Source organism: Camelina sativa, chromosome 4, assembly GCF_030686135.1.
Source record: "Camelina sativa cultivar CO46 ecotype springtype chromosome 4, ASM3068613v1".
Lineage (NCBI taxonomy): Eukaryota > Viridiplantae > Streptophyta > Magnoliopsida > Brassicales > Brassicaceae > Camelina > Camelina sativa.
Window position 1 is genome coordinate 2,316,054 of NC_141883.1, and position 25,598 is coordinate 2,341,651.

A 25,598-nucleotide genomic window follows, 5' to 3' on the forward strand; every position below is an offset into this window, starting at 1 on the left:
TTAATATTTTCCACAACAGCCATTCATTTTTTTATTGATAAAAATATATATATTTTATATTCTTTTCTGAAATCCAGGTCTTTAATTTTATTATGGGCTTTTACGCTATTCATAGTAACATTTTGCCTGTCTATATTGTAATACATTTAGGCCCAAAAATATTTGTTGCAAGTAATACAAAAAACAAAAATTGCTTAGTATTGACTATTGAGGACATATCTTTATGTATACTATGCTTATTCCTTGCAAATGTTAATCTGTGCAGGAACTAAGTTGATTTTCTGGTTGCAAGATTTGCTAATCTTCATGCTGTTTGTAAATTTCTGATCAATTTCTTTGCAAAGTGACGATTTTTTTTTTGCCATAATAATATTATTAACATTTAATTTTCTTCTAATTTATTACATGGAAAATAGTTCATTTTAATTTATTTGACTTGATAAGGAGGTAAACAATAAATTCTTTGTTTTTTAAGTTAAAGTAAAATAAAATAGACACCTAAACCAAAAAAAGCTGTGGCTATTTTTTCGTTAATCATCCAGGTATAATAAATGTAGCTCTTTCATTTAGATTTAGTCATTAATATCACATTTTTCTTCAATACCACTATTTTTAGTCAAGTTCATAATTTTCTTTACATTCTAGAATATAGAAAATAGAACAATGATGGCTAAAAGTAACCATATGAAATGCTAGCATGTCAAGATGTTCTTCCATGCTTTTTTCGTAGATCCAATAGAGGATGGCTTTCCAACCATTCAAACCATTCGAAAAAGAAAAGATGAAAGAATTAGATCATATTTTGTTTGAATTTTTATTTTAAAATTTAATATGTAAATTTAGTTTTTTCATGTCTAAATTTAATTTGGTAGCATTTGAAATATTTTGGTATGTGGAAAACTGAAAAATGAAGATTGTTCATGTTTTATGTCATTTACTTCCATAAAAAGAATTATGGTATAAACCAAGTTAAAAAAAAAAATTGTTTGTACGGCCATAGAGAAATAGGATACCCAAATTAGAATACTTTTTGATGAACATCGATTTGATTTTCTTTTTTTGGCTTTCTATTAGAGTTTTAGAACCATATTCATGAGATTTTTTTATAGATAATTAATATGTGAACTTGTTATAGTCAAATTTATTTAGATATTTAGGATTTTATATTATTTTCTGAACTACTTTTGCTTAAGCCAAAACTTTGGATTAGTACAGCCGAATGAATATAAACTTTTCGGATCCTAAAACTTTAATTAGACATCATAACAAAAATTTATGTTAAGAATTTGATTAGTAAATTTTTTCGTTCTTTTCTTTAAGATTTTATAATACATATATGTAGACAATCATAAGACATTTAAATCTTCTTTTTAGGTTTAGCTGCTTCAAGATCAAGGATTGTTGGAAATTGTACAAGGATTTTATATTATTTTCTGAACTACTTTTGCTTAAACCAAAACTTTGGATTAGTACAGCCGAATGAATATAAACTTTTCGGATCCTAAAACTTTAATTAGACATCATAACAAAAATTTATGTTAAGAATTTGATTAGTAAATTTTTTCGTTCTTTTTCTTTAATATTTTATAATACATATACGTAGACAATCATAAGACATTTAGATCTTCTTTTTAGGTTTAGCTGCTTCAAGATCAAGGGTTGTTGGAAATTGTACAAAAATTGTGAAATATTTTCAGTTGATGATAGTAATAAGTCATTACTCAAATGGTTAAAAAAGTATTAGTTTATATAGCTAAACCATATGACATTCTGATTATGACTCCTTAACATTCTAATAAATTAATTCGAATTAGGATGGTGGGTGACAAAACGATACTATTTACTAGATAATGTCATTACTAGATGATATTCCGACGTAATAATTCATTATTAACTACAAAAACAAAAACAAAAACAAAATGAAATTATTCTCTCTTTTTTTTTTAATGTCAGAAAAAGGAGCAAGATAGACACACGTAATTAACAAACATTTAATGCCTTTCAAAATTATAATTAGCGGATTAACCACTTCGATAATGACAACATTAATTCTCGATTAGAAAAGCCATTAATCCAACTAGCAATCCAACTTAAAAAAAAAAAGGAAGACATGTCAGTAAAATCCAAATACAGTCTACAACTCCAAAATTGGGCTCATACCACAAATAGGCCCACTAATAAACCCATTATCAAAAAGTCAATAAAACACAGTCGTTTCAGACCTTTATGGTGCCCATCTCTCTTCTTTTGTTTCTCTCTCCCTCACATTACAAACGGTGGGAGTGTAATTTCTTACTGTAACCACTTTTTGGTTTTTTAGGTCACTGCTCCGACGAAGAGCCTCAAAAAGAAAACACACACACATTTTGAAGAACATAACAGTAGCCGTAACGATTCGGTACATTGTAAACTTCTACCTCAGATTTGACATTTTAAATTTCTTTTTCTTAATTACATTTTAGGAAAGAAACCCTCGCAAAAAAAAAAAAAAAGTTTCCGCTTTTGATTTCTTCTACGCATCAGATCTGAGTCTGACTACTCAAATCTTACTCCATCTTCTTCCACTCTTTGATTTTGCTTATAAAGTAACTCTCTTTTCGGTTTTGTATCTCTATTTTGTTCGGAAAAAAAACGGTCTTTTGAGTTTTTTTTTCCTCTGGTTTGTTTATATGAAATTTAGGTTTTTTTTGGGTGTTTTTTCCCGCTAAATCTACATGGGTTGTGGTTTGTAATCGTCAAAATCTCTGCTTTTTTTGTTCACTTTTGTTGATGGGTCTATGTGTTCCTTTGGCTTTCTTTACTTTTCTTTCGTCTCACTCTTTTGTTTTATGCTTTAATCACTGTACAGTTGATTTCTGTGTTCGTCTTGTTTCGAACTGTTAGGGTTAATATCTCTCTCTATGTCACTCTCTGATTGATGTCTTGTGTGTGTTTCTAGGGTTTCTGTTTCGAGATTTTTGATTATTTGTTATATGTTTCAGGTTAAAGTAAAATTGATGGTTCTCTAGCTTATGCTATTGTAAATTTCGTAGGACTTTGTTTGTTTTGACCTGGCGTGTGGGCTTATACAAACAAATTGTGTTTTTGTATATGCAGGTTTCTGTTTTTGTAGGAAGTTTTCTAATTGTAGCCATTAAAAAAGATGGGAAAGACTCCAAGTCCTGGTAAATGGATCAAGTCTCTTCTTGGGAAGAAGTCATCCAAATCGAGTTTGGAGAAAGGAGGCGAAAAATTGGTAAGCATGTAGTGAAAGTTTGTGTTTTTTTTTTGTTTTTCCGATGGGAACATTAAATGGTGAGTAATTATAACCATTGTTTCATATTTTGGAAGAGATCTGCAAAGAAAGAAGAGCTTGTAGTGAGGGTGAAGGATAATAATGTCTCAAAGCTACCTACCGAACCCCCTGTAATTACATCAGAAGAAGTTGCAGCTACTCAAACTGTAGTAGTTCCTGATGTTGTAATCCCTGAGAAGCAGCCAAGTGGAGACATTGAAGGCGATGAGGCATCGAATGTGAATCTTGAGTCAGGGAATGACTCTGAAGAAGTGAAGCTTGAAGAAGCTGCGACAAAGGTTCAAGCTGTTGTTAGAGCTCATCAGGTGAATTATTATTATTTATTCTATATCTATTGAGTTTCCAGGTCTTATTTTGCTCATACTTTGTTGTTTTCTTAACTCGTGAAGGCCCGTGAAGAGTTTCAGAATCTCAAAAGTATCATAAGGGTGCAAGCAGTTATCCGTGGTCACTTAGTTAGAAGACAAGCTGTTGCTACTTACTCGTGCATTTGGGGAATTGTGAAGTTGCAAGCGCTTGTTCGCGGGAAGAAAGCTAGATCCTCAGAAACCGCGGCTGAAGTTCAGAAAACAAATACGGTATTCAAATTTCTGTTAGTTTAGAGATTCCACTTTGAAAACTGTTACTCGATTCTGCTTTCAAAACTGAAATATCCTTTGTCTGTTAGGAAACCGAGAATTCTGAAACTTTGCAAGGAACCACATACAGTTGGATGGAGACTCCCACAAAGCTCTCCATGATTGATAAGGTAACATCAACATGTTGCTATGTGATTCTGTGACAGGCTCATAATTATTTGTTTCCGTGACGTTTCCAGATTTTGGTTTCATCACCAACGACATTGCCTCTGAAGATCCAGTATAGTCCTGAGGATCCTAACTCAGGCAAGGTGTGGCTTGAACGCTGGACACAATTGCAGGTTTGGGCTCCTGGTCCACTGGTGGTTAAAAATCTGATACCAAAATCTCAGACAAAGAAGCGAAGTTTTCAAGCAGTTGAAACGGAAAAGGGAAAACTTAAGAGAGGTGTGAGGAAACCATCGGGTGCTTTAGTTACTGGAAATAGCTCCAGTAACCGTTCTACAGCTGAAAACGAAAAGCCTAAGCGAACTGTGAGGAAGGCTTCCACACTTGGTAAAGAACTTTCGAAAATCGAGAATGACAAGTCTAAGCAGAGTTCAAGAAAAAGTACTAGCGCCATAAAGGAAGGGTCTTCAGTGGAGGTTAAAGATGAGAAGCCTAGAATTAGTCTAAAAAAGGCTTCTCATTCGAACGGGATAGAGAAAGCTACCCGCAAATCTGCTGAGAAGAAGAAAGAGGTCGCAGATTCAGTGGGGAAAGAATTGTCTGTTGATAAGGTTTCAGCTTCTGTAGTTGATGCTCCCGAAGATGAAAAGATTAATAATCTTATCCCCGAAACAGTATCGAAAGAGTCTGATCTCGAGAAAGAAGACAAATCACCAGTTCTGAATAACCCGGAGCAAGAGGAACTCAAGACTGCTGAGAGAGATGATAAAGCTGAAGATGAAATCCAAGAGCCAGACGTTCAGATAAGCTCTGAGAATGGAAATGTTGCTTCTGAGAACGGAAATGTTACTTCTGAGAACATAAAGCCAAGCGATAGACGAGCTTCGTTGCCTGCAAAGATTGAGAATCATCATCAAGACGATGGGCTTACACAGAGTGGGCGTAAAATTCCAAGCTATATGGCTCCAACTGCATCTGCAAAGGCAAGAATAAGAGGACAAGGTTCTCCGAGAATCGCTCAAGAGAAGCCTGAGAAAAACGGGACAACACGGCGCCACTCTCTTCCTCCCGCAGCCAATGGTAAGCTGAATACAATGTCTCCAAGAGCTCACAGACTTCTCATAGCTTCAGCTAAAGGATCAATGAACAGTGACAGATCGTTTTCGTCTTCCAAGGACATTGGTGGTAAGAGGTTTTAAAGCTATATGCCTAATTTTTAGCCTTTACAAGTTTACACTAATATATCTACATCCTTTTTAACACATTGCGTTATTGTTTACTTCAGACAAGTCGACGAAAGCTGAGTGGAAACGGTGAAAGCTCTGAAACCTTTTTGAGACAAAAGAGAAATCAATCATAGAGGCATGCTCATCATCTTACACTGTTGAACAGAGCTCTGAAACCTTTTTAATCACTTTTAACTGTTTCTTTATTATGATTGTGTGTTTTGGTTTGGTTTGGTTTTGATTTGGTGTGTTGAGTCTTCTGACATGTTGTCTTCAGTTTACTTTCAGATGCTTTGTCTTCACAAACAAAATAGGGTTTGAGTAAATAGTTTCTTTAAAAATTGTCTCTAATCATTTGCAGTTGTTGAATTTTGCATTTCAGATTTAACTCGGAGCAAACCAAATTTTTTATAACATTGAGACAAGAATGAAACTTTGGTCCGTTCTAGATAAACCACATTGTACACACACAGCAGCATAAAGACACAAGATAGATCAATAGACCCCTCGATAGACAAATCATCTGCTAGGTTTAGCTCAAGTAAGACTGCGATCTGGAATTGTATAAAGAGAACAATCAAGTTTTGTAAAGTTTCCCCGTTGAGTAAATATTCAAATCAAAATCTATAAACTGAGGCAAGAATGAAACTTTCGTCCGTTGCACGTAAGACATTTTACACACAGAGCAGCATACAACAGACAAAGACAAAGGCAAACTATTACAGTGAATCCTATCTTACACGAGGAGAGTGATTGTGTGGAGGCAAAGGAGAAGCACCAGGAGTTATGTGTAAGAGAGGCCGATCATAACTATGCCTCCTTGGAGATTTTTGTACAACAGATCCATTACTACCTCTCGGAGAATCAAGCTGAGCTTGTCTGGTTCCAACTCCGGTTCCAGGTTTCGTTGATTCAAGCTGATCTAATTTAGCCAAAACTTCTGACATTTTCGGTCTGAGCTTTGCGTCGGGGTTCAAGCATTGCAATGCCAGACTAGCAGCTGTGTATGCTCCTTTTTGAGGATACTGACCGCCTAATCTCGTATCCATTATTCTAAAGAGCTTTCGCTTATCGCCAAGATACGGTGTTGCCCAGTCAACTAAGCTCTGTTCCATTCCCACTTTTGATTTGTCCACCGCTCTTCGTCCTGAGAGTAATTCCAGTAGTACCACACCGAAACTGTATACGTCGCTCTTAGCTGTTAATCGACCTGTGGATAAAAATCAAATTTGAGCTTAAGAATTTTTGGACGTGAAGTGTATTAGTTGCGAAGGGGAAAGCTTTTTAGTAAAGTGCTAATGGTTTTTAAAGCAAAGGTCTAAAGCTTGAGTAGCAAAGGCTAGTGTTTTTAAAGCAAAGGCTAATTGTTTTTTAAGAGAGTAGCTTTTGAAGGTAAGGCCAAAGTTTCTCACCTGTGGCTACATATTCAGGGGCGGCATACCCGTGAGTACCCATAACTTGTGTGGACACATGAGTCTTGTCACCGGTAGGACCTGCTTTAGCTAAACCGAAATCTGAAAGTTTAGAGTTGAACTCCTGCGGTTGAGATCGATACAGAAGTTGGTTAGAAATGAAGTAAAATCCCTAGAATAAGGTGTTGAAGAGAGGCTACTAATCAGGTTTCTCGGGGATTATTACAGCGTCGAGTAGAATGTTAGCAGCTTTAAAGTCTCTGTATATCACTTGTGATTTTGCGTCATGAAGAAAAGTAAGCCCCTTGGCTGCTCCTATTGCAACTTTCATCCTTATTGCCCACGTAAGTGGCTGAGCCCCACCTGCAAGATCAAAAAAAAAAAGCATTTGACAAGGATTACAAAACAAAGTATAAAGAAGATAAAGATGTGTTGATTCTGAAAAGGATTTGCTTTGGTAAATCACAGGTTTTAACATACGTCTAAAAAGATGGTTCTCCAAGCTTCCTTTTGGCATGAACTCATATACTAGTAACCTGTTTTCTCCCTCTACACAATACCCAACTAGTTTGACAAGATTTGGGTGACTAAGCTGACCAAGATAGTTCACTTCAGTCTGAAACCAAACAAAATCCAAAAAGATATGTCACCTAACAATATTAATAACACCAATCACATGACAAAAACCAAATAAGAGAAGGAAGGAAAAAAACGACTTACCAACCACTCCTTATGACCTTGAAAGCCTTCAGTTTTAAGCTTCTTAACAGCAACAACGATCCCAGAACCCGGTTTTGAAGCGGTTAAAGTTGTTCCATCAATCCATCCTTTAAACACATAACCAAAACCTCCTTCACCTAAAAGACTATCAGGTCGAAAGTTCCTAGTAGCGTTCTTGAGCTCGTTAAAGGTGAAAGCTTTAAGATTTGGTGATGACAAAATCTCTCCTTCAGTTCTTGGTGTAGGCAAAGACTCAACACTGCTGTAAGAATTTATGCTTAAGCTTGAAGGAACTGTGGAACGACTTGTCTTGCTAGAAACTCTTGAGCTCGACGAAACTACAAATAGATCCAAATAAAATATCTAAAAAGTCAGACTTTAAAACAAAAGATCATTACTTAAAATTTCCAATTCAATTTGCACATTAAGAGAGTAACACATGGATTCAAAACACCAGTCTGATCCAACATTTAACCCCCAAACCAAAATCATCATATACAGAGATGGGTAACTCGAAAGGTTTGATTTTTGAAGAACACCATATAGCAGAAACAATCGAAATTGGATAAAAGAAGAAACTTTTTTGTAAGAAGTATGGAGAAAAAAGAAATTACCAGAATTAGCATGAGGACTGTGGCTGCTACTATCCACTTTAGCTGATGAGTCTAAGCAATTACCCATTTTTTTCCTTCGAGACAGATTCAAAAGAACAAAAAGCTGATTTGTAATAATGATCAACTAAATTATCCAGAAGAGATGATTTGGAGAAAAACCAAAATGAGAGAAGAAGAAGGAGAAGGAGAAGGAGAAGGAGGAGGAACGTGAGAGAGAGATGTAAAGAATCACAGAGAAGCACAGCACACCATACATACAATAGTCGCGGTGGTGGGGGGGGGGGGGGGTTGGAGTAAATGACGATTCTACCCTTATTTTTGTTTGCTTTTTGTTGTTCTACGTGGTCCGTTGTTTTATATTAAATGACTATAATACCCTTGCTTTCGGCGAATCTTTATGGCATCAAAGAAGGGATAGTTTCGTAAAGATCTGGACCATCTGGGCTACATCTTTGCTTGCGTCAGCAAATCCACGTCAGATTTTGTTTTCTTAAAGCCTTTTTTTTTTGGTGTTACATTCAACTTTAAGCAAAAGCAAAAACTTTTAAAGTTGCATCAAATCTAAAGATTAAATTTGGTAAAAAGATTCCAATAAATTTTTAGATGATAATGTGAAGATTTTATTTATTAATTTATACAAATTGGGGTACAGGAGTTTAAGTACTGTTTAATGGAAATGAGGGTGGTTAAGTAGTAATAACACGCTTTTGGAATATATTTTTAAATTTCAAGTGTATCGTTAACTTTATTGATTCCATGCATTGACCCCAAACAAATATTTTTCAAGTCTATTCACATTACGTTTGACCGACACATCTAAGAGCTTTTTTTTTTGGTCATACTGTTTTACACTCTGACACGTGGGGACGATCTTCGCAAAAACCATTCGTACAATTGTAAAACTGTGAAACATTTTTTTTTTTTTTTAAGAAGATATATGGAATATTGTAGAGGAATCACTAAACGAATCATCAAATTAATTATAAAGTGTATATTTTCGATCACAACAATAAACTTTACTTTTTCTCGAAAACGTGTAATATGCAAATTTTATATGATGATTGAATATACAAAACATATGTAGTTCAAAACCTTTAAACTACAAATCATAATATAGTCATCACAATCTTGAGTTTACTTTTTAGTGATGACATTTACGGTTGTTACCGTTGTACCGCTCAGATTACCATAATTGTATGATATTGATGTCCAGATCGGTCTAATTAGAGTATTCTAGTTCGGTGTTTTGAGGGTCGAAGTTCTCTTTATTATATGAAAAAAGGTCGGATTATAATCGATAAAGACGAACTAGAAAATAACAAAAAAGGAAACAATTGGCGAACTGCGAGCTCGTCAAGTCTATACTTCGAGAATCAATTCTCTCGTATCAATTCCCTCTCCGTTTTTTTGTCCTTTGGCCGTATGCTGTACAATTACTATTTATAGGTTACTGTGTCGGTTCGTCATCCGAAAAGACCAAAATAACCCTCGCGGCCTATTAATTCATTTGGGCTTTTTCTGGATTGGACCTATTATTGGGGTAAAATCCACCCCTAATATATGACATCTCTTTTTGTCGGCAATTTAATAGCATTAAAAGTCCAAATTTTATAATATCCGTATTTTGCAACTTGATATAACATATCACCCGGTGACTTTGTTGTATAAAAAATATCCTAAGGTTTAAAAGACGATGCATGTGAATGGAATTAGTAACACGACAAAATGAGGCATGTTAATTATCTGTTGACTAATATCAAAACCTTCTAGTATATATATTTGTCAACCATTTTATCCATATCCATTAAGCCATCCATGATAATATTTATGGCACAAAAAAGTACCATACAGTTTTATAAATTATATTTTGAGTGCATATTATTTTAGTAGCTATCATATTTAATGCTTTCAACCTTCTTTTAATCTTTTCTTTTGTCAACAATATTATCTCATTTTTGCCTTTACACAAAAGTGTATATCTTATCATCTTTGATTTTTATAAAATAAACTCGATATAATATTTAATCAAATATTCATAAGTTGAAACTTGAAAATACAAATTTTTATTCAGTTTGTCCCCTGAATAATTCATATGAAAGCACTTAAATAGTGATTAGTATAATGTAAAAATGATTAAACAAAAAAAAAAACTCCATCTAAATCAACGATTAAAGACCCTTTATGATGCTGTGAGACAGACTACTTTTTGGTCAACTTCAAGGCACCAATCGAAACTTCCAGCATGTTGCAGCCTATACTAACCATCGTGTGGTTTTCACAATAATAAAACGGCGTGTAGTTTCTCTTTCTATCTCAGACACGGAAACAATTTCACGAGCTGCACTCCAAAACTACACACGCGTCACTACCAACCAATCAGAAACGTTATATGAGATAATCAGTCCAGTGTTTAGCTTCCACGTGGAACATCGACGCTATTTTCGCGCCTTTGTAACACAACAAACCTCGTCTTCCCAAAATTCCAAAGCAGAACAATTTTAATTTGCGATTCTCTGATTCGATCGGTTAAATTCGAATCGAAGGCGGCGCAGGAGGATTTATCGGCGGTGTTAGTGGACGCTGCCGGAGCGGCGATGGAGGTTCATGGCTCTGGATTCCGTCGAATTCTGCTGTTGGCGTTGTGTATCTCAGGGATCTGGTCCGCTTACATCTACCAAGGCGTTCTTCAGGAGACTCTGTAAGTAAATTGTTAGGTTGAATCGATTCTCGTCTTCTTCGTTGCTCGATTCAGCTTATTGTTACGAAATTGTTGCTAATTTGAGAACCTTAAGTTAGTTAGTCTACATAGCGAGTCACATGATTCGTCTGCAATTCGAATTCTGTGGTTCGTGTTGCTATAGACATAGCTACCGGAACTTGTTATTGAACGCTCTTACGTCTAGCATTATTACTCTTGTGGAGGAACGTTTCTAAAATTTGTAGGGACACATCTAGAAGAACTTGTTGTTGGTCCATCATGGACTGACTAAAGAAACTTTTCTGGTATTTGATTAGGTCCACGAAGAGATTTGGTCCTGATGAGAAGAGGTTCGAGAACCTTGCATTCTTGAACTTGGCTCAGAGTGTTGTCTGCTTGGTCTGGTCTTATATAAGTGAGCACTTTTTCTAGTTCCATCTCCATTGCCTTATCATTGAATACAGACAAGTGTTGCTTGAATGTCTGTTATCTGATTATGTCCAGTGATCAAGCTCTGGTCAAACGCTGGTAACGGTGGAGCACCATGGTGGACGTACTGGAGTGCTGGCATTACTAATACAATTGGTCCTGCCATGGGTATTGAAGCCTTGAAGTATATTAGTTATCCAGCTCAGGTAACTTTTTACATGATCATTTATACTCAGATTATGGTTTTAAACTATTTATTTGGTAAACCGATGGGTTGAATTCTGATCTTACTTACTACAGGTCCTGGCAAAATCGTCAAAAATGATTCCAGGTAAGGTATCTCTATCTATGTTGAGATTCTATTTTATAATCCGTTAATTTCTCAATTACATGATCATGGAACTCTGTTTCTTACATACTTGTTCTTCAGATCTTGCTTATCTTACTCATGCTTTTATTTTCGTGATGCAGTTATGCTGATGGGAACTTTGGTTTACGGAATAAGATACACTTTCCCTGAATACATTTGCAGTTTTCTTGTCGCGGGAGGAGTATCAGTCTTTGCTCTTCTTAAGGTATGCCAATCTGCTCATTCAAATACTATGAACAGGGCATATTAATCAAGATTCTGATTTGGATTTTTTTTCAGACAAGCTCAAAGACAATTAGCAAGCTAGCACATCCAAATGCTCCCCTCGGCTATGCACTTTGCTCCTTGAATCTCGCCTTCGACGGATTCACAAACGCCACCCAAGACTCCATTGCCTCCAGGTATGCATCGATCTGACATTGCATCAGGACATTGAACTAATAATCTGCCATCTTCTATCAAATCACCACACAATGAAACTTTACAGGTACCCAAAAACCGAAGCGTGGGACATAATGCTGGGAATGAACTTATGGGGCACAATATACAACTTGATCTACATGTTTGGATTGCCACAAGGGATTGGATTTGAAGCAATTCAGTTCTGTAAGCTACATCCAGAAGCGGCATGGGACATTCTAAAGTATTGTCTATGCGGTGCCGTGGGACAAAACTTCATCTTCATGACAATAAGTAACTTCGGGTCGCTAGCTAACACGACCATAACCACGACCAGGAAGTTTGTTAGTATTGTTGTGTCATCAGTAATGAGCGGGAATCCATTGTCGTTGAAGCAATGGGGATGTGTTTCGATGGTCTTTGGTGGTTTGTCATATCAGATTTATCTTAAATGGAGAAAGTTGCAGAGAGTGGAGAAGAAGAAGCAAAAGAGTTGAAGAATGGATCTGTTTTTTCTCTAATTATTTTTCAGTTATTTGTCAGTTGTTTATATTTCTTCCTTTTGTCTCTAGCATACAGTGAATCTCAAACCAGATTAGTCAAACTGTAAAACTAGTGATTAACCACCACATATGGTAACATTACTAATTACATCAAATACATGATTTGAATTTTGGGAACTTGGAAGTTCACCAGTTTTGAATCCAGCTTAGATCAGTCTCCTAATACAGCAGCTCGCATAATCACAATAGTGGATAGACAAATGAGAGATCGGTTGTTATCTCTTCTACTCATTGGGGATAGAAGATATGACAAAGGTTTGCAAGCCTGGTTCTCCTCTCGTTCCTGATCCTCACTTAGGTTTTTTAACCATAACACTTTTCAACCAAATGTTGTCCAAGTTGTAGAAAGGTTATTTTCATTTTGAATATAAAATTTAACATTACATTAAAGAAAAAGAAAAAAACGAATCCAGCTTAGATCACTGGTTTTAGCGGTTTAGTAAGAATTTGGTTTTGATGAAACCCGGTCTACAAAATAATTATAAAGTTGGATCGACCGGTATGGTTAGAACAGTAACAGAGGAAATGGAGGTTGAAAAATTCAAATTAAAAACAAAAGGTAGGAAAGAAAGTGATGATTACGTTTTTGTCTTCCACTAACCAACACTTAAAAACACCTCCCATTTTTATAGAGAAGCAGATCCAGATCCAACTAAGTATAGACCTCTTCAGTCTTCTTCATTTGAGTTGTTTTACTTCTGCAACTATAATCACAGACGAAGGAGAAGATGGTCTTGAAAAATATAGGTACGTTTATAATAATGAAACACTATAATTCACACCAAAATCAATTCATTTCCACTCATATTATAATCTCTTTACAAAATCACATGATTCTTCTGAGAAGGGAACAATATGGGAAAGGATTTTATGACAAACAAACATTTTTTTTTAATAAAAAAATCTTGTTCTTCTCACACCTATGAGAAGTTGCACTACAAAAAGAAGCTCAAAAGGAAAATTTCTTCCTTGTTTTGCTTCTCTGTTTAGCTCCAAAACCAAATTGAAAATCTTTGTTCTTTCTTTTTTTCTTCTGTGTATTTTCATTACTGTGTATATAGAAAGGCGACATGCCTCTCTCTGAAGTCGTTTTTTTCTTCTTCTTTGTTTCCTTTTAGTTTACACTCTGAAACAAAAACTCTATTTTTTTTTATGTAAACAATATAGGTTCTGTACAGAGAAATCAAGAAAACAACAAATCAAGAATTCATGGGGGAAGACAAACCCGGATTATGTATCCTGGGTTTGACCCTTGAAGACGGGGGGGGGGGGGGGGGGACAAACGAAAGAATTTTCTTCTTAGACACACAAATCATGAATGGAAAAGAAAAACTCATACTTTTAAAGCCATTTTTTTATGAAATGGCTTTGAGGTATGATGATGAAAAGAAAATTGGGAATCCTGAGTATCTGAGAGAGAAACTCAGTTTCTGAGAAGGGGGGTCTAGACTTAGAAATGTTACCTTTAACATTCTAGGATTCTAGATTATGAACACTGAGAGAGGAAGGTAGAAAAAAATGCAGATCATGGCACGCCCGCTTCACTAAAACTTTTCAGGCCTATATGGCTGCAAATCTATGAAGAAGAAGAAAATCTAAGCAAAAAAGAGGGATGAAAATGCAAGTTATGTCGACCTCCATGAGGACATAACTGCGGGATTTTTTTCCTGGTTTAGAAGGTTTGGTTTGGTGTTTGGTCTGGTTCACAAGCTATCGAGAAGGACTCTTTTGCAAGGAGGTGGTTGTGAAGGATTAGCACTTGGACATGGACATGGGGACTCGACACCAAGTGTTTTTAGCAGAAAGTTCCTCTCCTGCAGAAACAGATCCATCAGGTTTCTTTTTTTTTTTTTTAATAAAAATTCTACCAGAAACTTGTTAACAGTGTGCAGCAAGCTTACACTTTCAGAGAATTGTGGGCTTGGAATGCCTGCTGCTAGAGATCTGAAAAATGGAGTGACTTGAACTGGGGAGTGAAACTCTTCGTCACCCGACATGGGCACAATCTCATTAGGGTTCTTTAGGACATCCTGACATGTTGTGAGTAGATCCACATGTTCCACAGTTATTACATCAGGCACAATCTCTTCAGCTTGTGGTAACTGCCCGTCATTTTGTTTCTGCGATGATGTTGTCTGAGTATCAGACACGGGTTGATGGGTTTTATCACCACAAGGATGAGGAGGCATTACGGTTGATCCTGAGCTATATTCAGAGCTTGCTGGTGAATCATGGAGATCAGGTTGCCTATATAAGTGATGACATTAATGGCTGTTAGATGATCAGAAACCACAAGGTAAAACCACAATCATTCATATATTATAATAAAAGTAATTTTTGACTATCATGACATTAATGGCTGTTAGATGAACCTCCAAGATGTTTGACTATCTTCATTACTAATCCTCAAGTCCTCATCAAGACCTTTGAATTCCTCGAGTTGGAAATCTATATCTGGGATTCCATATCTGAATAAATCATTTTCTTTGCTTTTATTCAAGAAATCCTGTAGGACCTGGAAACATTAGGAACAAGAGAGATTGCTTTTGTTATTAGAAAGCTCACAAAGGATCGTGCAACATTATGTTCAAGTTACAGAACAAAATGAGTCGAGAATCACAGGCATTGTTTACCTTCCAGGCATTTTCCATGCTTTGATCTGTGTTGTCTGCATTAACTTTCTGTGCTAATGAACTGAGAAGCTCAGCTTGTTCGATCAAAGCTGTCACCTTTGGATCATCCTTCTTAAGAAACACCTCTTGGGTACCTTTATCCTCACCTATTTACCAGAAACACAACTTAGTTGAATAAGACTCTCTATGTTTGCATCTCAACTCACATCTATTTCCCAGGATAAGGATAAGCAAGAAGAAGAGTTTTGCGTACCATCACACACTTTCGCATTGCATGTTAGTTTCTGCTCTTTCATGCCATCAATACCTGCAGTATTGTGGGATACTACCGAAAGTGGAGGTCTAGTCTGTTGATTCATAGCCGATTCAACCTTTATATGTGATCTATCCCCGTAGCTCTTGATCTCTGTACGATCCGGAATGTGACTTCTCCTGGATAATGAACATGACCACTATATATGTCAATATAACAGTTCAAAAAGCATTCTTCTTTGGATCAATCAAGAGAAACCAAAACAAGGTTTCTCACCTCATTTTCTTAGTAAGAGGAGATTCACTTTCGACCTTTCTCGGTGTACTAATACCATCTGGGAACAACAGTCTCTTGTTGTTTGAGTTCACACAACAAGCGATCTTGTTCTCTTTAGCCATGGCTTCATACTTAGCTCTCTTCTTGCACAGTGTTGTAAACCTGTTCTTCACAGCATTATCCGTTCTACACAACAAACCACAAAGAACAAGAATGAATTCTCTAATTCCATATCAATAATAAACTTGGTCCACCATTAAAGCTTATATCTGTTGGTTCCAATATACCTGCCTGAGACCACTTTCGCTATCTCAGTCCACCTATTCCCAAACAATCTCTGTGCCTTCAAAACGAAACACAAATAAGATCAGTCACAAACTCTGTCATCTCTTCATCTCTATGTCATCAAAAAAAAGATGTCCAACCTCACACAAAAGTGTATCTTCTTCAGGGGACCAACCTCCTCTCTTGAAATCAGAGTTTAAGTATGTATACCATCTGCATTAAATCAAACAAAAACCCACACAATCAGATCAAAAAAACTCCACATTAAAAAACAATAATCTTGATATCAAATAAGACTAAACCAAACCTTCGTCTACACTGCCTTGTGCTCTTATCATTAAACTTGGATGCAATGATCGCCCAACTAATATCAATCACAACAACAAAAAAAAATCAAAACTTTACATCAGAATCAATCAACCCATTAGAACAGAAACTTAACCCAGATATCGAAAACCCAAAAAAAAAGAACTAACTTTTCAGTTCCATGTACACTGATATGCTTCCTTAGTATATCATCTTCCTGAAACAGAGAGATTCATCAATACAAAGTTCGATTACAGAACACAATCAGAAACAGAGATTGATCGAATATTATATAAAGAAAAAGAGAGAGAAGAGAGACCTCAGGAGTCCAAGTAACAATATGACGCTCCTTCTTCTTGGAATCATCGGTAGTAACAACAATCTTCTTCTTATTCTTGTTGTTCTGCTTCGTTGTCTCTTCCATTACAACTTTTGATTTGTTTTTTTTTTTTTTCTCTCTCTGACGCTCTCTCGTCTGTAAAAAATCTTAGTCTAATGTTATTTGCTTCGACGCTCCTTCTCCTTTATTATAAACCCAAAACTATCTCTATCCCACAAGAGAAGAAGAGACGACCCCTCCAACGCTTTTTTTTTTTTTTTTTTTTTTTTTCTTATCCGGCAAAAAAAAACAAACTTTTTCCAGAATACTTAAAAAAAAGAACTCGAAAACCCTAAATTATAAAAAAAGAACTGATTTTTTTTTTTCATCACTGCTCTGGAAAAATTATTCTGCTTTTCTAAAACCTTCACGGAGATTGAATTTGGACGGAAACGGTAAAAGGGGAAAGAGATTCTTAAAGAAAGAAACAAATATTTTCCAAAACAGTGAAATCTTTTAGGGGTTTTTTTTTTTTTTTGAATTGTCCCTCAGTTTCAACGATTCATGAACATTTGGTTACGTTTAGAAGAAGAAAAAAACTCTCGTTTACCCTTTTGGAATTGGAACTAACTATAATAAAATGAATTTGATCTCACATTTACTCTCCCTCTCTCTCTCTCTCTCTTTCACATGATACCTTTTTTGAACTCTCTTTCTCTCTCTCTCTCTCTCTCTCTCTCTAGGTTTTCTTTTCACACACACACTCCAAAGAAGAAAAAGAGAGAAAGGCCCAACCCCAACGGATGGATGGATGGATGGATGGATGGGTGTGTGGTTAGTGCGCGGGTATGAAGTGAAGTTTGAAAATAATAACGCTGAAATCCATGTGTCTCCCCTTACTCTTTAATGCCCCCCATTTTTCTCTCCATTTTTTTAGCATAATGATTAAATATAAGGATTATGAATGTATTTTTTTTATATATATTTTTGGGGTTAAATGGTGAAGATTAGATCTATGTATTACAAATGTTTAAGAGGAGAATATAGAATACATGATTAACAAAATAAAAGTATAGTATATTTTTCAAAAACTTGGCTTAAGTTACACACAAACGAACGTGGTGAGTTTTATTATACTATTACGGTAATAGTAGTGTCTAGAGTTTTTGTGGGGAATATGATTGCTTTTTATGATTCCTTCTCTATCTAATTGGATCCATGGTTTTTAATTTTTTTTGGTATATATTTACACTGTAAGATAAATTTTTGACAAAAAAAAATTATATATATATTACAATGGAGTTTGACAAATATATATATATATATATATATATTACAATGATAAGTTGATCTATAAACGAAAGATGAGAGTATACAAGACAGGATTTCTCACTCCCATTTTAATTATCTCGTGTATTTTAAAAAAGTGAATAAAATGAATATGGATTTGAACAATTATTGCAATGAGATTTGACAATGTTGTTGTTGTTGTTTTGTTAAAAGAGTATACGACAGTTTACGTGACTCAACCATCGACCATTCCTTTCTGTTTCAATTCTTTTGTGTCTTTTTTTCTTATAAAATATAACTTTTTTTTTTAATCCAAATAAATATAACTTTTGAACATAAAAATTCATGCAATATTTAGTTAAACTTAACTGAAATAAAAACTTATTCATGGCAAGTACATAAGTACTAAACTAATCGAGAGAATGAAATATAAGTATATTTTTTTTTTTTGATACTTGGACAGTTGGACTTATGTTAGTGGTGTACTGTATGGGTAATGCCATCCATAGTCCATGGGATAAGATAATTAATTACTGTATTAGTTTAGTCATCCATAGTTTGCTTAAAAACATAAAAATTAGTTGGGGATTAGTAATTAGTTCAAAGTTTGACCAGAAGGTTTGGAGTGCACGTGAGATGTAAGCGCGTGATGTTTCAGATTCAGTCATAACGGATTTTTAAGACAGCGAAGCATTCTGACAAATCACAGTTCTTTTTTTTTTTTTAATAATACTGTTTACTTCTTCTTTAATGTGTATTTTTCCATATTATTTTTATTTCTCATCTTCTTTTGTTTGTACATGTGAAATTTTAGTATGAAAAAAAGTTATTATTATTATGTGCAAGTCTCTAAGACATAGTAAGTGTTGTAGAAAGACATAAATATATAATATAGAAACTAGAAAGTATTTATAAAAAATACTAGGTGAGATCTTCCTATATTATTTAAACTCTCTCTTTGGTACAAAAAATGGGTTTTGAAGGATATTGTAATCATATATATTTAGTTCCAAATTTAATTCTATATTTTATTTTGTATGCTACTTGAAAATGGTGGATATGAAAAGAATTAAGAATAGATAATTGTAGTAGAGATCAAGAAAAGGAACTAGGGAACTAATATATAAATATGGTGGAATGATGATGTAAGCATCCATCCCACATGAGACATCGTAAAAAATTTGTCGTCCTACACGTATAATAATGCACGCGTACATGTGTACCTTTCATTTTGAAGCTTATACGTATGTATGTATCAGAGCCGTTTGATTGTATGTATCCGAAGCGATGTGGATGGATGGTAGTTTGATAAATACAAAAGCCATGTATCTACTTGACCATTCTTAGTTTTATTTTTTATTTTTGGTCGTCAATATATATTTGATCATTCACAAAGTCTAGTTTGCACTATTTTTTAATTTTAATTTTACCATTGAGTATATCTAGTTTCATGCATTTCCACATCTATAATTCACTTCTGCAGCTGTTAAGAACTAAAAATATTTTAATGTCTCTTTCTGATCACAATCCAAGAACTCTCCCGCCAGAACGTTGGACTCGTTCCACGGTAACGATATTGAAACTTCTAAAGTGCTCGTGTTCTTTTTATAGGACATTTTCTCATCAATTAGTGTCATGCACCATAAAATTGATACACTAAGCCTAAGCGCATATTAATCGTTGAGCTAAAAGAAGAATTGCAATTAAATTCGCGCATCATATATTAAACAGATATCAACAGTACATCATTTCTCACTGTTGTATCTCAATAATTTAAGTTCGATTGTTTTTGATAAATGATTTAAATAAACATTATAGTGTATATATATAGACATAGTAGATGCAATGGAAGTAAAAAAGGTCGGTGAAATGAGAAAGGCCCACAAGCAGCCACAAAAAGGCCGACTCTATGATAAAAAATGGAACCCAATGCAAAAGTTCAATCCTTTCTCCTCTCATTTTATCACATTTGTTTGTTGTTGTTAAAGCTTCACATTTTTTTTACACTAAAGTTTACATTTTTCTTTCTTTTCTATCTGCCAACAAAGTTATAGTCCTTACAGTTTACAATATTCGTTCCCCCTTTCGACATATACATTTATTCTATATTTTATAAACTTTTATAAAAGTAAAATGGCTTCGCATTATTTTATTTGCTATTTTTTTTACTATGTAGTGAAATTCATCAACTAAGTACGATATATTATTATAGACGAATCATCATAGAATAACTAAATTTTAACTCATCAATTTGGTAATATCTAACTAATAAGCCTTTTTCATTTTTAAAATAAAAAATAAACAAAACTAAGGAACTATTTAGATTATCTATATTACTTATGTATGGAAATAAAAATGAACATCCAAAACCAACTAATGGTTAATAATAACAACTTATTTGTTTATAAATACTTAAAAGTTTATTGTGAAAAATAAAATAAAAAGGAAAGAGGATTCCCTCCTCCATAGTCCATAACATGGGTCGTTCTCAATTCTTTATGCCACAAAAAATTGTCATGTTGTGGATTTTGGGCTCTACTTTGAAAGAGATTGAACATTTTTCTCATCATTTCTACATAATATTCTCATTGGATGAATTATTGGATGTAGCTTCCTATTTTCTAAACCTATAATGCAACTTTACCAACACCAACTACATATACTGACATGCATTTTCTTTACTTTTATGTAATTCAACTATATTAAATTAATCACATCTTATTCTTCGGGTTTTCTAAGCAATCAATCTCGTAAGATTTCCATTCACTACATTAATAGTTGCATACCATAAACTCACTAACACTCGTGCTAGAGCATGAGTTGAAATTCATTTTATTTACATTGCAATTTTTTTTATAAAATATAATTTATGTGATTATTTTTAAAAGTTTTTTTGGATAAAATATTATGTAATAAAATCAAATGCTAAATATAATGACTTTAAAAAAACACTTATTATTTGTTTGTTTCACAAAATAGACTCATATATAAAAATGAGAGGTGAAGTATAATAATAATTAACAAATTAATATATTAAGTTAGATATCAAAAGATTTTATTTGATGAATAATTTAATAAAAAAAATTAATATGGTAAGTGAGATGATATAAATGATTCTTTAGAATATTCTTTTTGGAAACAATAAATCCATACTATACACATAATATAAAACTTAATCTATAACTTACTTGTAACCAACTTATTAAAATTATATAGTCTACAAAACAATGTTGTGTACTTCCGTTTTATTATATAGAGGATAATATAACTGTTGACACAAAAAAAGCAAAAAAAAAAAAAACTCATCAATTAACTATTACCTTTACGACATGACAAACACCACAATACCAAATTAAAAAGCCATTTTTTTAGACAATCCTTAACCAAATCAAAAATCTATATCATATCAACTCTATATAAAAATAATATATAATGCATGGAATATAAAGGTATATGATGCATATTGATGATGGAAGGAGTTAAGAGATAAAATTGGAAATATAAAGGAGATGTGGAAAGAGATTGATTGGTTTTTTTTTTTTCAAGGCTATGGCCAACTCTTATGGACTTTGCAGCAAAAAAAATTGACTAAACCCCAGACACTTGCCTTGTTAATCCCCCACAAATTTTCGAAAACACTTATAAACTAAATCGGGTCGCATATTTATTGCTGTTTTCTAAAGAGTTCCATCCTCTCCATAGGAAAAAAAAAGCAACACTATTTATGTATGGTCTACTTAGCATGCTTATCAAAGAAAAAGGAAGAAAAGAATGAATAGTGGTGAGTCCACATTTTATTAACAAGCATTTAAACGAAATATTTTGCTACGTAACAAAAAGAAATATATATAGAGCAGAGAGCTTATGTGTATTGTGACAAAGAAAAAATATAAGTTTCTTTTACTTATCATAACATTTAAAAAGATTAACATCAGTTTTTATAGAACATATACCATATAATCGATGTAAATATGGTTTAATTATATTCTAGATTTCTTGCAACAATTAATCTTTAGATTTTAATACATTGTAATGGGTGGGTTTTATTTATTTTTTCGAAAAATATAAAAATATTAGTTTATCAACATTAATAGGATAGTCCCATTGTTTTTATTTCTTAAGTAATCTAATTATTTCAAAAATGTAGCCAGTGGGAAATTATATATCTTTGGATATAATTACGTTCTACTATTCTATTGGTTTGATGAGGGAGTGGTCCAGTGAAGATGGTGGCAAGATTAGTGAGTAAAAATGACTACTTAAGAGACTATTAAAAAAGCTTAATCTATATATATTGAAATGATTGGTTATGTAACAGAACTCTTGTTAAGTGGGAATAGGTGGGTTTTGTTGTTGGAGGAATGGCCCAATTTCCAAAAGAGATTTATAGTTTTTTATCTTTTACTATTGCATAGTAGTATTATATAAATGCTTGATAGAATGAAAGATGTGTGTGTGCTCTTTCTTTTTCTACTTTCATCTTCTTTAACATGATCTCATCATGCCAAGCAGAGCGGCCTCTGCTCCAATCATTTTGACCCGCGTGTCATCGTGTTCCATTGTGTTCCCACTTCAGCTCTCGCCACGTTGCACAACATAATTTAGAGAAACTTAACGATATTATTAACTTTTTGATAAATGGATTTGAATGTCCATAAAACTATGAGAAAAGCGTTTTTATACCGCAATTAGTGTCCTAAATACAACACAACTGTTTTATGTTGTGATTGTTTTCTAGTGTCATAATTACGAGATATATTATCGGTGCTATCAAAGTATGTCTATACTATATGTGTTAACATAAATTTATTTTTCCTTTGACATCATATTTAACAGAATTTGTAGCATTTTTTGGGTTAAATTTTGGCGGATATAATTGTGAAAGGCCTATTAAAAATCTGCTAGTTTGTACCTTTCTATTTCAACAATATGTATTTTATGAGACTTGAATTCGGGTTATAAACCAACATGTCATGCCGTGGTCCTGTGATAATATATTGAAAACTAATCACATTATGTTGAATTTTATTTATTATTGAAAGCATATAAGGTATTGGATAATTATGAAGTTCCACTAATCCTTATTATTATGTAGCTGAAAAAATCAACTATTGCGTGAGAAACGTGTTAAACTTTATAAGAAGTTCAAAAGGTTTCAAAATACAAATAATACGGTGGCTAGATAATGATGATCATAGCCCAAAAAATTCACTTTATACTAGGATTTATGTGTTGAATTAGGTATTGTTTTGTTTTTTTTGGTTGGGCAAACAATTAGGTATTGTTTATTAGACATTTAATTGGATAAATGTTGACAGAAAGAACAAAATAATTGGATAATCCCAAATCATATGGTTATTTCAAATTGACATAAATGGAGCCATTTTAAACCCACCGGTGAATTTAAAAAAAAAAATCTTGGTAAGGTTCGGAAACGAGGGATTTGCTTGTTCGCAAGTTGAGTATAGAGATAGATAGAGAGAGTTGCATTTAAATCAATATATAAATCGTTTAATGTTTTAATATGGACAAATGTTAAAGCAGAAAAGGTTTTCTAGAAGAAATTAACTATACTTTTATTTTCCATTGTACTTTCTAATAAAATTTGATATCTTTTGACTAAATATATTAAATGGAAATTTTATATACACTTTTATCATCATTAGTTCTGTCTTTTGTTTTTTTTTCGAACCCATTCATTGTACAAAGTTAACCAAATCAAAACATCAAATAAAGACAGCACTTAAAAGAAAAATCCGTTAATAAATTTTACGTATTAGAAAAGAAGACACTTTTATTCAATTTTTAAAATTTAGTGATAAACTATTATTCATAAACAAAGCAAAACTATCATGCTAACAATTTTTTCTTCCCAGGAAAAGCAATAAGAAAAATCTAAAATCTGCCCCACGTGTGCAAAGAAAAGAATTTGATCATTCTTAGAATCTGGATTAAAAATGTCAAAATTGATTTGTAGATGTTGAATTGCTTGGGATTCCTACAACCGTGTGGGCGCCTCACTTTAGAAACTTGAACCCGACTTTTCTAAAACCCTAAGCCTTCTTTTTTCTTTCTTTCGTATATTTTTCTAATCTTTTTTACTTGTCTTGGCTTTTAAAATGTTTCTTCATGCACGCTCTCCCTATGACCCCAAGCTTCTAGGAATCCGATGCTTATCTTTATCTCAGCCCCTTGCTTAATGAAATTTAGTTTTGGTTAATTGGGCCTAAATTATAATTTTACATCCAACAATAATATTTGGCTATGATCCAAGGGAGGAAGAGTGTGTGTGTTGAAGACTAAGGTTTTTAATAAATTAGATATTAATTATAGAATTTTCTATATTTAAAAATAAAATAGCGAAAAATCAGCATTTCAAGATATCTTTCATACTATTTTTTGAAAAAAGTCTTAATATAGAAACTTGTCGGATTAAGAACGGAAATGAACAAGATAAGTACACAATTTAATATTTTGGTTGTCAGTTTGACCACTTGACCAGAGGGGTTTTTTTTGGTTGAATTAAAAATTAAGATACGCATATAAGTATATATATAACCAATGATTTGTGCCAATAATTAAGTGAGGAAATCTAAAACACAACACGATAGTAGTTTATAAAAATATGATCTGGCTATTGAAAATTCACATTTACTTTTTTTTCTTTTTGCTATGAAAAAAGAAATTTACAGATCACAATTACTTCTCACATATGTCCATGCATTTGACGTACGTACGAATATGTACGTTACGGCACGTCACACATATGTGTATACGTATAAAAACAGAATATATAATATAATAAAGTTAAGTTAAAGTATATATACGTACCTACGTACGCAATGTGGCCATGCATGTGGCTTAAAGGTTTAAACCATGATATAATTCTGCAAGCATGTCGTCTTTATCGAAAGTTGAGAGACCTCTCCCTCTCTCTCTTTCTTTACAGTTACAATTTGTTAAATCAATCCTCCATCAATTTTTCTTTCTTTTGGATAAGATCCCACCGCCCATCCACTCTATATACACACGCATGTATGTGCGTATAGGTCAATACGTGTGTGTGTGTGTGTGTGTACGCATTACTCGTAATTGTAGTCCATTAATGTTTAACATTTTACGCAAAAGAACTAGCAGCAAGTTGATCTTGACTTCATCAATCACAAACACAATTATGGTTATTTGGTTATCAACTTATCATATATAAGTGTTTTGGATATTTCACTTCATAATCTGTTAGGAGTTGCAAAGATATTACAATGATTATATGTCAAACTCTTTTGGATTTTTCATTTGTGATTATACTATTCTAGTCATTCATTTCTGAGAGACCCTCCTTGACCACACTGAGAGTTTGACAAAAACAAAAAAAGGATAGGTACCAACTTTTGTCGGTACAAACTTCTGTCGGTAAAGGTTTTATTTTTGGTTTTGTAAAATCAGATAGATAGAACAGAAAGATTGAAATACAATGTAGTTCTTTATATTCTATTATATTGTGAACAACTAAAGAAGAAGAATAATGGTCAAAGTCATGGGAATGGAGAAGACTGTCTCAGATTTGGTGAGAATGTGTCAGACATCAAAGCAAAGGCTCAACTACTATAATAAGCTCTATGTTTTAAAAAAATACTAACCTATGACCTACCTAACCTATTTACTTCTTCTACACACATTAACACATAACTATATATTCAGTTTCAGTATCTACCATTAATTCTATATCATATTGGAATCCAATGAAGGTTAACGTCATCTTTATAT

At 33.5% G+C, this 25,598-nt stretch overlaps 4 protein-coding genes and 1 long non-coding RNA gene across 9 annotated transcripts; 3 read left to right on the top strand and 2 right to left on the bottom strand.

The window, feature by feature from the left end:
- The first annotated feature begins 2,115 nt into the window (after window positions 1-2,115).
- On the top strand, window positions 2,116-5,608 carry LOC104779612 (protein IQ-DOMAIN 29). Of its 4 annotated transcripts, none has more exons than XM_019244456.2 (7): window positions 2,116-2,398; window positions 3,097-3,235; window positions 3,331-3,600; window positions 3,685-3,873; window positions 3,963-4,043; window positions 4,113-5,226; window positions 5,327-5,608. In XM_019244456.2, exons 2-7 carry the CDS (start codon window positions 3,143-3,145, stop codon window positions 5,356-5,358), a joined length of 1,779 nt encoding a protein of 592 aa, XP_019100001.1. In that variant the 5' UTR covers window positions 2,116-2,398; window positions 3,097-3,142; the 3' UTR covers window positions 5,359-5,608. The 4 variants fall into 4 exon arrangements, with proteins under 4 accessions (XP_019100001.1, XP_019100002.1, XP_019100003.1 ...); XM_019244457.2 differs by having other exon boundaries at window positions 2,232-2,405; XM_019244458.2 differs by having other exon boundaries at window positions 2,279-2,585.
- A 241-nt stretch (window positions 5,609-5,849) lies between these two features.
- Window positions 5,850-8,283, bottom strand: LOC104779613 (putative serine/threonine-protein kinase PBL3). The gene is made up of 6 exons (XM_010503989.3): window positions 8,014-8,283; window positions 7,400-7,737; window positions 7,160-7,295; window positions 6,906-7,042; window positions 6,680-6,803; window positions 5,850-6,477 (listed from the first exon to the last, which is right to left on the bottom strand). The coding sequence occupies exons 1-6, from the start codon at window positions 8,078-8,080 to the stop codon at window positions 5,999-6,001; spliced, it is 1,281 nt and encodes a 426-aa protein (XP_010502291.1). The 5' UTR covers window positions 8,081-8,283; the 3' UTR covers window positions 5,850-5,998.
- A 1,779-nt stretch (window positions 8,284-10,062) lies between these two features.
- LOC104779615 (UDP-galactose/UDP-glucose transporter 1) lies at window positions 10,063-12,845 on the top strand. 2 transcript variants are annotated; one of them, XM_087509761.1, is made up of 8 exons: window positions 10,439-10,711; window positions 11,029-11,126; window positions 11,216-11,346; window positions 11,441-11,471; window positions 11,612-11,715; window positions 11,790-11,911; window positions 11,998-12,294; window positions 12,662-12,845. In XM_087509761.1, the coding sequence occupies exons 1-8, from the start codon at window positions 10,608-10,610 to the stop codon at window positions 12,666-12,668; spliced, it is 894 nt and encodes a 297-aa protein (XP_087365887.1). In that variant the 5' UTR covers window positions 10,439-10,607; the 3' UTR covers window positions 12,669-12,845. The 2 variants fall into 2 exon arrangements, with proteins under 2 accessions (XP_010502293.2, XP_087365887.1); XM_010503991.3 differs by lacking the exon at window positions 12,662-12,845 and having other exon boundaries at window positions 10,063-10,711; window positions 11,998-12,589.
- Window positions 12,846-13,052: 207 nt separating this feature from the next.
- On the top strand, window positions 13,053-15,589 carry LOC147945236 (uncharacterized). Its single transcript, XR_015596430.1, has 4 exons — window positions 13,053-13,219; window positions 13,640-14,768; window positions 14,974-15,235; window positions 15,325-15,589. It is a non-coding gene; the product is annotated as an uncharacterized LOC147945236 (long non-coding RNA).
- Window positions 13,248-17,412, bottom strand: LOC104779614 (transcription factor MYB88). The gene is made up of 11 exons (XM_087509757.1): window positions 16,545-17,412; window positions 16,396-16,442; window positions 16,227-16,283; window positions 16,060-16,132; window positions 15,922-15,977; window positions 15,635-15,820; window positions 15,359-15,537; window positions 15,106-15,251; window positions 14,845-14,987; window positions 14,374-14,719; window positions 13,248-14,286 (listed from the first exon to the last, which is right to left on the bottom strand). The coding sequence occupies exons 1-11, from the start codon at window positions 16,647-16,649 to the stop codon at window positions 14,176-14,178; spliced, it is 1,449 nt and encodes a 482-aa protein (XP_087365883.1). The 5' UTR covers window positions 16,650-17,412; the 3' UTR covers window positions 13,248-14,175.
- Window positions 17,413-25,598: the final 8,186 nt, after the last annotated feature.